Source organism: Myotis davidii, unplaced genomic scaffold (genome assembly GCF_000327345.1).
Source record: "Myotis davidii unplaced genomic scaffold, ASM32734v1 scaffold266, whole genome shotgun sequence".
NCBI lineage: Eukaryota > Metazoa > Chordata > Mammalia > Chiroptera > Vespertilionidae > Myotis > Myotis davidii.
Genome location: NW_006300032.1, coordinates 3,889,232 through 3,905,692, shown reverse-complemented (window position 1 = coordinate 3,905,692; position 16,461 = coordinate 3,889,232). Strand labels below are relative to the sequence as shown.

Genomic DNA, 16,461 nt, shown 5'->3' with positions numbered 1-16,461 from the left:
TGCCCTCCTCTGCCGGCCATCTTTTGACAGCCATCTTTTGACCACATGGGGGTGGCCATCTTGTGTGAAGGTGTGAGGGTCAATTAGCATATTCCCTCTTTATTATATAGGATATGTTTTTTATTTTTATGTGGGCTCCCTCCTGGGGACCGAGCCCACAACCCATGCAGGTGCCCTGACTGGGAATCAAACCATGACTTCCTGGTTCATGGGTCGATGCTCAACCATTGAGCCATACCACCTGGGCTTGAGAGCATCTTTAATACTTCTCTCCTTTATAATACCTTGTATTTTTACATAGTGGGTAAAATGGGCCTTATAAATATATAATTTCTGAATTTGGTTACTTTCCACAGATACAACACACTCAGGGGAAATTGGCACCAAGAAAAAGGTGAAAAGACTGTTAAGCTTTCAAAGATACTTCCATGCATCGAGGCTGCTTCGTGGAATTATCCCACAGGCCCCTCTCCACCTGCTGGATGAAGACTACCTTGGACAAGCAAGGGTGAGCTAGCTACCCCCGTGCCACCTCACCGCAGACAGGGCCCGAGAGCATGTGCCACCACGGGTAGTAGGGTTGAGTCCTGCTTCTGACACTGAGATGCTCTGTGGCTTTGGCTGGTTACTCAACATCTCTGAACTTTTTTCTCTAATATAAAATGAAGTTAATGGAAATACACACCTCATAGGGGTGATGAGGTAAAGCATGTTTGCATGCTAAATATATTCATACCTAATTATTTTTAGTGTATAAATGTGCAAAACATATTTAACCCATTGAATTATCTCATTGTAATAGCTACCATGAAATTAACCCAATAATTACCAACTCTTAATTCCATTTTAAGATAGCAATATGGTGCATTATCTTTTCCATAATTTTTAATTCATTCAAATAATTGTTACTAATTTTATAATTATTTTTGCCATTCACTGGTCCAACTGAGGTAGACACTAATGTGTGACATTCTAAACAAAAGCCTGCAGGCTATCTCTAACCCAAACTGCCAAAGGAATTGAGAGTTTAGAAATAAACTGCCTCAGTTTAAATATAAGTCAAAGGTAGTGTCTTATAGTTTACATGCTAAGTAATATTATGCTACATATATACTATTAAGAAATAAGTAGCAAGTAATATCAGAAGAACTAATTCCCAATATTAGGTCCACAAAAGAGAAGGGGTCGGGGATCACTCCTTCTAACAACCCAAGGCCTGAATTGAGCGAATTTGTTTGTTGTTGTTCATTTGTTTGGTAAGAGGAGAATAAGACCAAGCCCTCAGCACCGGAGCCTCAGTGACAGCAGCCACCTCTCGAGAAAGGCAACGCTGAGATACAGAAGAGCAGCGGGCCAGAATTCATGTATCAGCACCAAGTCCTGGCTTGGCCCTTAGCTTTGTATGACTTGGGTAAAATGCTCACTCCATCTAGATCTCACAAACAACCTCTTAACCCTTCATTGCCCTGATGTTGTTGTGAAAGTCTCCGTGGGCCACGATGAGGCCTTTGGACTTTTCACAAGATACAAAGCCATTCAGGGGCAGGTAGGGGAGCAGGAGCTGGTCCTGACCTTAGCCATGGCCGTGAGCGGAGAAGAAGGAAGGCAGTCGCAGAAGCTACAGTGAGGAGAGAATCAGCATCTGCAACTACGTGTCTAACTGAGAGTTTCTAAGCATTGGGGTATTTTAAAAGAAAAATAGGATAAGCCTATTGAAAGTAGGTCTTTAGATTTCCCCAATATTTTTAATTGCTCGCTCTTCAGTTTTCTGTTACAGTGGTTCATTTCACATTTAGTCCCACGTTGAGCAGAATAATGTGCTCAGCCATCATTTTGACTCCATTTTATTAAAATTAGTTGTAAACCTGCCTTAAGTGAATAATAGTTTACCATGTAGAGGCTTCACTGAACTATAGTTTTAACAGACATCTAACATGGGTGTGCTTACTATGTATAAGCACTGTTATAAGCCCTTAAATTACAGGCATTTATATTTACATACGTTACCTTATTTAATCCTTACAACAACCCTCTGAAGGAATAATATCAGCCACATTTTTCAAATTCGGAAACTGAGGTACAGAGAAGTTAAGGAACCTGCCCACAGTTCCACAGGCAATAAGAGATGTGGTTGACATCAGATCAGGCAGACTGATCCCTGAGCCTGTCCCTTTAACACTGTTGTGATTAGCCAGTAGAGTAAGATTTATTTCACCACAAAACAGTTGTACGTTGATAGTAGAATGCTACTGTATTTTCACCATCTTAATTGTTTAAGCGACTGTGTCTCAAAGTGAATATTTGAGTCTTCAATGTGATTCATTTGAGTGGTTTTTTTTTTTTGCCTTTCAGCATATGCTCTCCAAAGTGGGAATGTGGGATTTTGACATTTTCTTGTTTGATCGCTTGACAAATGGTAAGTCACCCCAAAGAATTCACACTAAAATATACACCATAAATGGGATTAATTTTATGAAAACAATACTTATTTTTAAACATTGGTAATCCTTTTTCCCTCTTTCCCCCACTTTCATAAGTCTCCAGCCACTCAAGGAGGACCAGGGCAGGGAAAATTACTGCTGAAAAAGAATAATGAATAAATTTGGCCTTAAAGTCTTAAGACAGTTTCCTTCTGGCCTTGATGATCCCAAAGGAATTAGGAAACCACAGATTAGATTCTGTCCTTGCAGAGCACTTTGGCTCTCTCCAAAAAGAGGAAGTTCAATGTTAGCCAATAATGTTAGAAACTGCTCATCTGATCAGTCCTGCAGGGCAGGTAATTGTGCACTTTCATTAAGTGAGTCAAACCTGCCCTCGCGCCCGGTATTGTCCAGGTATGTTTGGCGTCTTCAGATGAAAACAATTGCTGAGGATAGAGTAGAAACGCTTAGGCTGCAGCTGAAAGGAAAGTAGATATTGTCTTTGGTTTCACTTTTAAAATTTTTGTGCCTACAAAGGCTTTCTTTAAGAAAATAATAAAATCCTATTATATTTTCATCTGCCTATTCAACAAATGCTGATGAGCTTAGGGAGCCAATGAAAGACATCATATTTAATGCTAACTTTCCTATTCCCACCATCTACAAAGCTTGTGATTTGTCATTGCAACTTGTTTTCTCATCATTCTATTACTGGAGAAACAACATATAGTGGAGAGAGTACAGCCTCAGACCATAAAACTGAGCTTTCCACTGTAGAAAGCTAACTAGGCCACATAGGGATGGATTCCATAATTTCTTAGCTCCCTTTGCTCAAATCATCTGAGAAATTGGTACCAGTAAATGAAATTAACTGTGAACCAAAGAACATGTTCAAAAGAGATTATACTCATGACTCATAGAAATATGAAATGAGCACATGGCAAAGATTTGTTTAACTTAATTAGCGATGTGGTAAGATGCTACAGGTCTTTCAAAAGAGCATTCAAAGAGCCACACATATATAAGCAGTAAGAAACACATGAATTTATAAATAGCTATAAAACTGGGAAGAGGACATCAATTATATTTCCATCTGAATTATTTCGTTTGCATGTATATGGACAAGGGTTGCTTGAAATACTATCAGTTATCTACAGCTTGATAGTTGTGAAATAGCCCAAAACAAGGAAAGTTGCAGGAACACATAGAATGAGGTACCCTGGAAGAGTATTCTTAGGCAACACATTGTTTTTATTTAAGACATCCAGTCGTCTTCTTGGCCCATTTCACAGTCTTTCATAAATTCTATGATACTTTTAAAATTCAAAATCATGATTCTTTAGTAAATAATATTCCTTCAATATTTACATGTTATTGTAGCTTCAAATTTGCATCTTTGCCAACTTGAGTTATAAAATGTTTCAAGGTAAGTATAATCTTGATTGATACCTAAGTAGGCAGATTCCTTCTATAACTCCTTATAACTCTTAATATTGCTAATAATTCATTGCCTTTGGTATAGGGTGACAATCTGAACTAATTTTCTTTGTACAATAAGAGGAAACCTAGGACCAGATCATAGTAATGATATCCTTTATGCTTGAATAATTTCAAATTTAAAGGGGAAAATAAATGATCCTATTAGAGACCTTTCATCACAGAAACTGTGGATCCTATTGTCAATCTTGATAATTTAATGGTAATGAAAAGGAGTTAAAACTGGTGACTGTTTTCCTCCAGGAAACAGCCTGGTAACACTGCTGTGCCACCTCTTCAACACCCATGGACTCATTCACCATTTCAAGTTAGATATGGTGACCTTACACAGGTTTTTAGGTAAGTCTCTTTTTCTTTCATATTCCTACCTCCTTTGCCATGAATAATGACAGTCCACAATAAACTAGCAGGAACCCTAGCATGGTAGATGAAGACCTCAAATTAATCTCAAATTATCTCATCTTAATTTTAAAATATGGTTTACCCATTTAAATCACTGAAAAAAAATGTTTATTTGGTTAGTTATGTTTACATCCAATAAAGGCCATACAGAGAAAACCAATAAGAGCAGGGACCCAAAAAAGAAGTTACTGATCTGTTCACATGTCAATAAAACTCCAGTAAGGCATGCCTCAAAGAATCCCAATCTGGACATGAGCTGTTGAATATCTTCAATAGACATTTTTTTAGTAATAAGAACTACCATTTATGTAGTGGTATGTTATTTCTAATCATTTCAACAACCCTGCAAGTTGGGCATTATCCCCACCACTTGGCCCAGAGTTAAGGAGAAGTACAAAGTGGTCTTGTACCTTGCTCAAGGTCAACAACTTATCATTGGCAGAGCCGCAATCTAAACCCGGGCTCTCTGACTTGAAAGACCACCATCTTTCCCCTTAACTCCACCATCACTCTCTGTCCAAAACAGCCCCAGTCTTATTTGACGTTATGTGCATCCTTATTTACCTGCCAGTGAATTATCTAGGGCACATTTTTAATCACCACATAACTTTTTGCTGCCACTTAGCATGTTTCTGGCTTCTGTGCTTTGAATTTGAAAGCTGACTTGATGTCTGTCATCAATAGTAAAATAGCAGTGAAAATGATAGCAACAGTAGCAGCAACCAGGCTTACATGGTGCTTACATATGCTGGGAACTCTTCTAAGGACTTGCATATATTAACACTTGCCATAGCCCTTTGAGATTGGAGTCATTGTTATTCCCATTTTATAGAGAAATAAACTGAGGATCCTTGTGGTTAAGTCACTTGCCTGATACAAATAATAATGCTAGGGGCAGAATTCAAATATAAGTGTAAAATAAACCTGCTGAATAAAAGGTATACGTGACACAACAGGAAATTTTGAAAGCAGCCACAACATGGATCAGTTTCAGAAATACAAATAACCTCAGGCAATTGAAGTTAGATTGCTTGAGCAAAGTAATGGCCATGAACAAGGCCAAATAGTTTTGATTTTTCTAGAGAAGGAGAATGCAGATACTTTGGGCATGTGTATGCACTCAGAGTACATGTAAAGAATGCAAAGATTTGATGACAAAAATAACACCAGAATCCAGAGCCAAACTCACAGCATGGGCTGACAAAATATGACCACACTTGCAAACCTGGATGTTCTATACATACTGGCTATATTGCATCCTAAGCATTGCCTTGGTCATTAGCTGAAGCAGGCTAGTGGCTTCTCTAAATAGCCAATTAAAATTGCCCTGCTTATGTCTCTACTTGATTCCAAGAGCACTCTGGTCCTTAAATTGGAAGGGCATGAGAGATGATAACTGCTCTGAATGAGGCAGAAATAAAGCCAGGGAGTCCTCAGTTGGATCAACACCGTAAATAGAAAATCTGCCTGAAGAAGCCCCAGATTTGCTGTGGTCAGTATTTGTTACTCAAGTGGTAGACCCATCTTGGATCTCAGGAGTGTGATGCTACCTACTGGGGCTGTTTAAAAGGAAACCTCTCTTATGGCATAATATTCATAAATGGCAGCAAAATTAAATAATTAAACTATAGTGTGAAGTAAAGTTGTTCGTTTCCGACATATTTATTTTTCCTATGAATGAAAGCCTTCATGCATGCCAGAGAGGGATGATTAATGAAGGTGGTGAGGGTTCCCAAGGGCCTCACAAATCCTTTTAACCTTTTCCCCATCTGCCTTCCCCCTTCTCGCCACTAAAAGCAGCTCAGTAGAACTGTGAAACTCCTAAGCCATGTTCATTTTTAAAGAATCCCTTGGGTGCACATTTTGGAGTCACTAATATTTTTAAGCAAAAGGGACCCTTAATAAATCTGAGGTCTTCCTGTTTTGGTTTTAACTGACTGAGATATCTGTTTACCTCCTAGTCATGGTTCAAGAAGATTACCACAGCCAAAACCCGTATCACAACGCCGTCCATGCAGCCGATGTCACCCAGGCCATGCACTGCTACCTGAAGGAGCCAAAGGTAAGGCCAGACCAGGCTGCCTCCTCAGCCATCTGGAAATGCCACGTCAACTACTTGCTGGGTTCTAAATCACCCAACATACCAGAATAGCTGTGATGGGTCCTTTATAACACAACTACAAATTGTTAGATTCCAGTTCCAATATCAACTCTGATAATCGTGCAATACTCATGAAAGAGGATGTACATTTTCCGAGGTTTCCTTTCATAACTTGTATGAAAGGCTGCATTAGGACAAAAAAAAAATCCTCCCCATGATAGTCTGCATCTTATATATCTTCAACAGTCCCAGGAACTAGCCATTTTGCCTTGAATCTTTGCTACAAATGGTACCAGCATTGACATTTTCTGGGAACGGTCCCCCACCTCATGGTTGTTGATGGACAAGTAGAATCAAAACTCCTCAAGGCTCAAACTCCACTTCCTACTAAGGCAACTGAATATCCTGATTCAGGCCCAAGAAAATGAGTGAACGGCACAGACCTCTTAGCAAGTGTGCTCTGATGTCATCAACCAATCCAAAATTAAAAACATGAGAACAGTGCTTGTTACTACAGACCGAGGCATTTCTTAGTCGTATAAAGTTGGTAAAACATAGAGGATGAATTTCTTAAGGTTTTTGAAAATAAAATCCCAGTCCAAGACTCTGTTCAGTTCAATCAGTTTTAACATCTACCACTGACTATGCAGATGCCAAACAAACATTCCCAAGACAAAACTGGGTAAATGCCTCATCCGTATAAAACAGCCCGAAGACATTAAAGGCTTTCTTTTTTAATCTCCAGGTAGCCTGAAAGTTATATATTTAAAGTTAGTGTTAGATTCCCATTCCCCTGCTTGTTTTCCTAGCTAACAGAGAGAGAGAGAAAGAGAGAGAGAGAGAGAGAGAGAGAGAGAGAGAGAGATTCTCACACACCCACACACTCCACTATTACACGTTGAATAAATATGCAAATTTTGCAATTCACTTTTTAATATGTTTTTATTGATTTCAAAAAGAGGAAGAGAGGGGGAGAGAGAAAAACATTGATGAGAGAGAAACATGATTGGCTGCCTCCTACAAGTTCCCTACTGGGGATTGAGCCCACAACCCAGGCATGTGCCCTAACCAGGAATTATACCGGGCAACCTCCTGGTGCGTAGGACAATGTCCAACCAACTGAGCCACACGGGCTGGGCATTCAGCACACTTTGAATTTCATATTCAAAGTGTGGCAATGATATAGTGGGTGGTTGAAATATACAAATTATTTTTTTATGTGTCCATCATTTTGGTTTTAACGTTTTACTTCATTTGTAGTTTTCTCTGGAGCAAGGTTGGTTTCAGGCTCTGACTTCTCCTTACCCACAGACAGGCAACAACACTGCAACAATAAAAGGAAACAGAGTGGCAGTAGGAAATGGAGGGTACCTGAATGGTCTACACCATTTGACTTGCTCAGTTACTTTCTGCACAGTCCTTTCTTTTTTCTTGCAATTCCATGTGACTCTCACCTCACCGACTGCTTCAGAGGATAGAAGTCTGAAGGATGAAAGGCCTGGGCAGCTTTGTGATGCTTCACTCAGTATGATTTAACCAAAACAAATGGTAACCTGTTTGTGAAAACATACCCTTTGACCTCGCAATTTGACTTTCTTAACAGCTCGCCAGCTTCCTCACACCTCTGGACATCATGCTTGGACTGTTGGCTGCAGCAGCCCACGATGTTGACCATCCCGGGGTGAACCAGCCGTTTTTGATCAAAACTAACCACCACCTTGCCAACCTGTATCAGGTAGGAGAGCTCAACAGTGAACCAGGCGCAGAGTGGCCAACGGCCTTAGACCCGGTCCTGGAGCCTGAATCTCACCCTTGGAGATGGCTTCATTCAGGGTCAGCCACAGTGATGACCACAGTCAAAGAGCATGGGTTTGAAATAGATCCAGGATATCCCCCCAAAAGGATTAAATTGGTTTACAAGGATCTACAAGGAATTCAATTTGCTCTGAAGCAGATTTGAAATTATTAGAAGTCAAGCAGGATCCTTACTCTCTGATGGTCTGAGAATATCTGTGTCCCTGGGAATTATCTCACATATCGTGGCTAATTGAAGCTCATCTTTATAGGACTTCTATAAATGATACTGCTCAGATGTAACCCTAATTCAGACTATGTCTCTAGGGCCATTTCTGTACTTTATAGGCCTCTGAGTTAGAGGTATTTTATCAAAGACAATAGACATTGTTTAAAAAAAAATAGTTCAGCAGCATGAGAAGATTGGCCAGGAGAATTTTCACCCCTTGATACTGTTTCAGATATTAAGCCATATGTCATAAATGAATTATCCCCAGAGTTTTCAACAGGATTCTTTGGAGACCTTTGGTTGTCATTCACAAAATCATTAAATACAAGAAAATTACTGATCTCAATTTTAGTAGAGCTTTTGTAAAAAATTTAGTGCTGAAAGAATTCCTGGCAGATCCCTCCCATAAAACAGCTTCCTTCTACACGATGTTGCAGCTTAAGAATGTATTTATTTCCAACAAAGCACAACTGGAACATTTTCAAAAGCCTTTCCCATCCAGTTGATTTGCTTTGGGCATAGGGAGAAACTGGTATTCCAAGGTTTATGGCTCCATCTGGTATGTATTTTAGCATTGGGCTTCCCTGGGCTGTCAGCCAGCACCTGGAGCTGGGATAGATATGGGGGGACAGGATGACAGAACTAAGAAAGTCTTTTGATGATAAACTAAAAACTAAAAGAAAAAGAAAAAAAGAAAAAAGAAAGAGAGAAAGAAAGGAAGGAAGGAAGGAAGAAAGAAAGAAAGAAAGAAAGAAAGAAAGAAAGAAAGAAAGAAAGAAAGAAAGAAAGGAAGAAAGGAAGGAAGAAAGAAAGAAAGAAAGAAAGAAAGAAAGGAAAAAGAAAAGGGAGAAAGAGAAATCAATCAATGCAATTGGCTACTTAATCCATTCCCAAAAAATCTAAATGCTTATATAACTTCAATTTCTCATCATCAAGTAAATTATATCAATGGGAGTTTGAGAGTATTACTGCTATTGGGTAATTTATACATAAAAATTAGGTTCATCATACTGTACTTTGGCAGGTAGTAAGTATATACAAACACATAATGAATTCACATTTAGGTGGAAGTCAGAAATATACCAGATATTAAAGACATAAAAACAAGAAAGTAAGTGTAGATTTCATCAATAATGAAGAATTAAGTACCCACTGCTAATTAACAAAAATTGATTCTCAAAAGCAAGATACTCTATCTTCTTAGGATACTAAAAAATGTTCTCAAAAAATGGATTCCTTACTCAAACCTTTGAAGTGCAAATACTTTTAATAATTTTTATTAACATTCCAATACAACTGAATTCTCCAGCCTTTTCAATACAACATATAGTTTTGTATATTTTTCATCAGCAACTATTGCCTATATTTGATGATATACTGGTATCTAGACATACAAACATGAATAACATATAATCTCTGCCCTCAAACATTTGTTCAAACTCTGATGTGCAAAATCCAAGAAAACATAATCACAATTTGAGAAAGGTTTGAGGAATTAGCTAAAGGTATGCATTTAGATACAACTTTTTTTAAAGTATTTGAAGAGTAAATGCCTGTGTTGTTCTTTACATCCAAAGATATTACTATAATCAAGTAAGTTATTATTTTTTTCTAACAGTGAGTTTATCAGCATCTAATCTTTGATAGAAAACAAAAAGGTCCTTTTGACAATGACTAGAGAGAAATTTGGATACAGGACCCAAAAACCACATTCAAGATACTGTCTTCATCAGTCTCCTGCTCGACTGATCTTAGGACCTCTTGGAGGCTAGAGATCTGTCTTTATGTTATAGAAACAATGCTGATGGCAAACCAGTATTATAAAATTACTTCCAATATGAAACTTTTATCAGCCAAATGAGATTTCAATTCTGTCCCCAAAATTGATGCTGCCTTTAATATTTGGCTATATACCATTGTTAACTATCTGAAGGAACTCCCAAAAGATAAATTCCCTGTTAAATTCAGTTTTAAAAAGTATGTAACTGACCTTTATTCAACACTCACTATGATTCAAATGCTGTGCTAACTGCTTTTTATGTATTATATTATTTCATCTTCACAGTAGCCCAGTTAGGTGGGTACTATTATTATACCTATTTTACAGAAAGGTGAAAATTGATACTTAGGAAAAATTAAGTATTTTTCCTAAAAATAAACAGCTAGTTAATGACAAAGCTAGGATTGGAACGCAAGTCTTTTGTCTCCAGAGCCGAAGTGCCTACGCACTATACATACTGCCTCTAAAACTCATATAAATTACCTACTACATGCAGAAAACTAAGAGCTCTCCTCGAGCTCATCCTATTGCAGTGAGGGAGACAAGAGGATTAGAGGTCAGTGGCTTAAAGCAGGAGACTTTGCTAAGTACTCTATAGTAAACAGTGAGAGAGTGTGGTGGGAAGACAGTAATTGATTCTACAGATGGTTTCTGAAAGTAAAAAAATTCATGGAGGAAGCATGGTGTAAACTAGTCTTGAAGCATGTGTAACATTTTGAGTAACATTTTGGAAGTCCGGTGTACTTTTGTGATTAAAACCCACAACTTCATAATAACTGAAAACGGACTGTCCCTATGGCCTTTAGCTGAGCATACTCCTGCCATGAACACACCCTACCCTCAGATCAGTGTCTGATAAATTCCCTGTAGATTAGCTGTACCGAAAAGGACTTGGGTCAGAAAATCCCCACACTGCGCAGGCTGTAGATGAGGAACTGGCATAAGGCTCCAGGTTTTCAATTTCAAGCAGAAAAATCATGGTACATAACCTATAAGCTGAGTGAGACCATTAACAACACATGATATTTAAAAATATTTTGGAATTGTAGCCTTTTAACCTACCAAGGGTCTGTTGGTTGAAACATGAATGAACTTTCAGGAAATTACATGAAGATTTTGAGCATGTACCTATGCACATTTTTCTAGAGAGAGGACCCATCACTTAGACTCATATTTTAAAATGAATTATAGATTCAGAAAATATTAAGAACCATGGTAATGAGTGAAAATATATTTATGTACACACACTACATATATTATACAACATATTGTGAAATGATACAGAAACATGCACTCACATTTGGTTAACAAAGATACAATAGAAAGGTGCTGGGAATTATGTGGCTTTGAGAACACCCTGTGCATGACTACTACAATCCAGATTTACTATAAATGAGATAAAATGAAAGGACGTCCTCTCCCTCCTTTTGTTGGCTATGTTCTTTCAGCTCGGATACATAAGATCGTTGCATAATGCCTAGCCTGTGTTTCTGCCCTGAGACAAAGAGAGAGCCAGGGCAGCTGGACAAAGGCTGGGTCAAGGGGCTCTCTCCCATTGCCTGTGTCTGGGCTGGACTCACTAGCTGAACTTCCAACCCAAGTTCAACATGAAGGCCATCAAGGCACTTCCACCTGGCACCTCTCATCAGAGTGGAAACAGTCCAGGTGTCCATGGTGGACTGAGAGGTAAAGAGCATGTGAAAGACAGAACCCACAACTTGCCTTCTGTCCCTCTACCCTGCAACCCCACACACACGTGGGCTCAGCCATTGGGCAAAGTAAGCATTAAGTCAGATATGGTATTATTACAATTGCAAAAGAAATCACTTTTAGTTTAATTTAAAATTGAATCCCCTTTGATGGAGTCCGACTATGTATTAACTAGTGACAGAGCAACCTAATGAATAAAATAATTAATTAATTGCTCCATAAAATTTCATATTTATTACATTTTATACTGTCTTGCAGACGTTTATAATCATTTTCTTAGTCACTTATCACAAACACTAGGAGGAGGTCAGCATTTTTAACCACTTTTTATTATTTTAATGACTCTGAACCATAAAGATGGAGCTGACAGAACCAGAAGTGCTCCTTCCACCTGGTCCTACGGCCTCTTCTCAAACAAGCAACTGCAAAGCTGATACGTAACTTCACGATCCCTGCAATAGCAAAGCTGTTTGAGCAAACGTTGTGAAAATATTAAAAAGGAGGCTCAACTTTGATTTTCTGCTTGATAAAGTTTCTGCTGTTCATGGCGAGGTAGCTGGTATGTGGCAGGTCCGTGGCCCTGATCTGAACACGGGCCTGCCCCTTGGACAACAATGAATGTCCAGGCTCCTTGCTCCCAGAGCAGTGACTGGGGCAGGTGTAGGTCGGACAAAAGAGCGGTATCTTCAAACAGGCAGTAAACGTACCAGTGCTGTGGTTTCTCCAAAGCCAAGGTCTGTCCCTCTGAGACCTCCTGGGCTGGGACTCGTGCAGCATTACCAAGGAGACCACTTGGCTTGTTAAGGAAGAGCTCAGCCACTTCATTATCTCCTAGAGTCTTGCTTCTCTGTTTCATGAGCAATTAAAAATGAAAACAGACTATGTTCATGTTGTTTTTCTTCCTGTATCCTCTGGTTTAAAAGAGTAATTAACTCTGACTCCTGTTGAACACCAGACTCAGTTTAGCAACATCATCCTGAGTATTTTAATCAAAAAAAGTGTCCAATAAATAGCCCAGGAGTGGCAGGGAGACAGTAGGGGTGGGGAGGGGGGAGAAAGGGTGCAGAACGGGGTTGGGGGGAGGGACCAACGGTTTGAAGCCACCTTGTACAATAGCAAACCTGCTCTGCCAGATTTCCTTTGACAAATAGACTCTTGATTTAATTTTAAAACCTGTATTGTTGGTTTACTAAATGCTAGCTGTGCTATTATTGGGGAACAAAAGGATTGTTTTTGTTCTCAGAGTGGATAATACTTAAAAATTCTGATACAAAGAAAAATAAAGGTTTTGCTGTAGGGGATTTGAGGGTTTCATTTATTCCAAATTAAAATTCTAATAGGTTTTGTGACACAAAGGTGGACATTTACTGTTTCAGCTTTAAAGTCAAGATTATTCTTAAAACTACAAATAGGAAGCGTTTGCAACGCTAGAACAAATTGTCCCTGGGATCAGGTGAAGTTGCTGAGGTGATGCTCTTACGGGTAGACAGGTGTGGTACCCTAGGTGGGAGTCCAAAACAGTTCCAGATTTCAACAGAATGGCGTCATTCGCATCCTGTGCTCAGATATCCATGAGCATTCCTGATTACCTTCTTCTTTAATTCAAACCTCCCTTTTACTGAGACTGTTCTCTGAGCCACTGTGAAAGCAGGTGAGCCGATAGGAGCAGAGCCGCCTCCCTGTGAGTGGGACCCAGGTAACTCCGGTTGTTCCCTGTGAGACACCCGTACGGTCCAGCCTGCTCGCCCAGCCTCTCCCCTAGTGCAGGACACCACCAGCATTGTCTTGTCTACATTCAGAGTGATGTGGCTCCAACCTTTCCTCGGCTGCAGCTCAAATCTGACCCATAGATGCCTCCCTAAAATCCCACTGCCTCAGGATTCAGTCCAAATGACAGCACAATTTACAAACCCTGTTTTGGTCTGACCCTGTTATACTTTCCAGCTTCACTTCCCATCATTACTCAACCATGCTTCTGTGTATCATCCCATCTGAACTTCTCTCCAAGTCCTGAATGTATTGCTCATTCCTTTTCATTCAACAAATGTTCATTGAGTGCTTAACACATGCCAGGTGCTGGGAATACAGGAGATGAACAGAACAAATGAAAATCCCTGCTTCCTACTAGGGGAAACAGAAAATAGCTAAGTAAAATATGTAGTATATTAGATAGGGTTCCTCTTACAGTCTGCAACATGTGCTCTTCCTTCTGCCTATTTTAATGAAATATAGTCCCTCTCCATGGCCTGAACTCTTTGACTGCTCTCTAACTCACTTATTCCTTCTATCTCAACTTGGACATATCTTCCTCCTGAAAGATATTTCTTTCAATGTCCATCTTCCATGTCCCTCCTATACAATTTCACAGCCTTCTATATCTTCCTCTATCAGTGTTTTCTCTCAAACCTGCCACTGCCTGATTCGATGTCCACATCCCCATAGTCTGCAAGCTCCTGAACACCCGCTTATCACTGTTGTAGCCTCAGCATCCAGCAGGTTTCTGGTGTCCAGTGAACACCAGAGGTTTGTTCGATGAGTAACTAGGTGGGTAGATGGATGGACCCATGAACACACTGGACACATGCAGCAAGAAAGACAGAACCAGAGTAACACTGAGAGATGGGGACTATTGGCAACGGCGAGTACACACAAAGACCAGGGTGAAAACCTGACAAGCAAAGGTACGAGCACGCAGACCAGGGAGACCACCGAGCCAAGGCATGCACTCCCACTGTCCACTTAATAGCTACTCCTGCTGCTTGTCACATTCTTGCTACCCTACGTTAAAGGTCCAGCATAAAGAATGAGAAGCATTGATTGAAAAATTTTTTATAATTATTTTCTTACTTTAGATCTTACTAGAGGCCTGATGCATGAAATTCGTGCAAGAGTAGGCCTTCCTTCCCCCAGCTGCCAGCACCGGCTTCCCCCTGACACCGGGACCCAGGCTTCCCTCCAGCCCCAGCTTCGTCCAGAATGATGTCTGGTCTAATTAGCACATTACCCTTTTATTATTATAGATAATTGACAAATCTATCTGATATATGTTATTTCTGGAGTCACTTACCTGTTCCTAATTGTCTATGAATGAGTAGTAGGAGAGTGCTTATTGCTATAATTTTAAAACCTCTAAGGCTTTTACTTAAGTCTAAGGATTTCATCACAAAAGATCCCAAGTCTGGCTTCTCTCAGCTATTGACCAAAATTTTAACAGGACTCTTTTTCTTTTAGCAGTTACTTAAACTTTTGCAGCTACTGGACTTTCAGGTTTCGGAAATTATTTATTCAGTATCCACTCAACAAATATTTACTTTTTTAAATGGCACTGTGCCACACACTGGGGCACAGAGATGAATAAGATACACTCCCTGCTCTCCATGGCAATTATGTATGGCAGCCGGTCTCCGACAAGGCCTGTGTGCCCGTGGGGATACTCGCAGGCTTCCTCAGGGGGCCTGGGCATGAATATGCTAACAGAATCCATTTTCAGGTCCTTAAACCGACCTGCCAGGAATGTGCTTGCAGGGCAGTCAAACCAGTCCTACTTTTCCACTCCTTTCCCAATCACCCTGTCCCCACTTCACAGAAGACAGAGCGCTTACCCATGATGCATGCTGCATATTGCTCCAGTTGTGCCAATATCACATGCTACCTCCATTTGAAAAAAAACAAGGGAACAATGAAAATATTAAAGGAAGTCTCCTATGACTGAGGTGCTATAACTCTCCCAAACTTCTCATAAATAGATGCATCTCTAATACATTTTTATTCTTAAGCAAATTATTTTTTTCACATTTGTAATATAAGTGTATTTTGACCACTTAGTTACTAATAATTATTGTATTATAAAATGCAAGATGGAAAAACATTTACTACTTAGAGACTGATGTTAGGAAAATTTGTTCAGTTAAAATTTCAATGCATATGCTTATTTTTGTTGCAGAGAAATGTGATAGGGTGACAATAAAAGAATTTCACACATAAAATGTTTTATATTACTACATAAAATAAAATTCTATGGGAAAATAGAGTGGAAATATAAATTCTAGAGGGAAAAGAATCAATTTATAATTTTCAACTAAAAGAATAAATTATTCATGTGGTTTTTTCTGTGGGTGATGAATGGGCATTAAATGCCATTGGCTTTTAAATTCCCTTAGATATGTTTAATATATAAAAGAATGTTATGACATTACATTAAAATTCGATATTTACAAATATACAGAACATTACATCTTTTGTTACCATGGAAATTTGCGATTTTAGGTATCAATACTTTTAACACTAAAGTTTTTTTAAATAAATAAAAAAAATCTTATAAAGCAAAATATAGAAAAACAGCTAAAAATAATAAATAATAAATTAAAGTACATAAAAAGTATAAGGAAAGCATCATTTTTAAAAATTATTTTCAAGAGTAAATGAAGAAACCTGTGAAGATCACTGACACATGAGAGCAAGGCCAGGGAACAGAGTTGTCACAAAGTCTTTTAGGCACTGGGATAGGAAGAAGCTTGAACTGGGGTAT

At 39.1% G+C, this 16,461-nt stretch overlaps 1 protein-coding gene across 1 annotated transcript in view; it reads left to right on the top strand.

The window, feature by feature from the left end:
• Positions 1-349: 349 nt before the first annotated feature.
• The window catches only part of PDE7B (phosphodiesterase 7B), a gene marked incomplete at its 5' end in the record, with an annotated part of 34,026 nt that continues 17,914 nt past the window's right edge, over positions 350-16,461 (top strand). The window contains 5 exons of the mRNA XM_015572062.1: positions 350-508; positions 2,353-2,416; positions 4,161-4,256; positions 6,281-6,381; positions 8,024-8,155. Coding sequence (XP_015427548.1) covers positions 350-508; positions 2,353-2,416; positions 4,161-4,256; positions 6,281-6,381; positions 8,024-8,155 — 552 coding nt within the window. The remainder of the gene's footprint in view (positions 509-2,352; positions 2,417-4,160; positions 4,257-6,280; positions 6,382-8,023; positions 8,156-16,461) is intronic.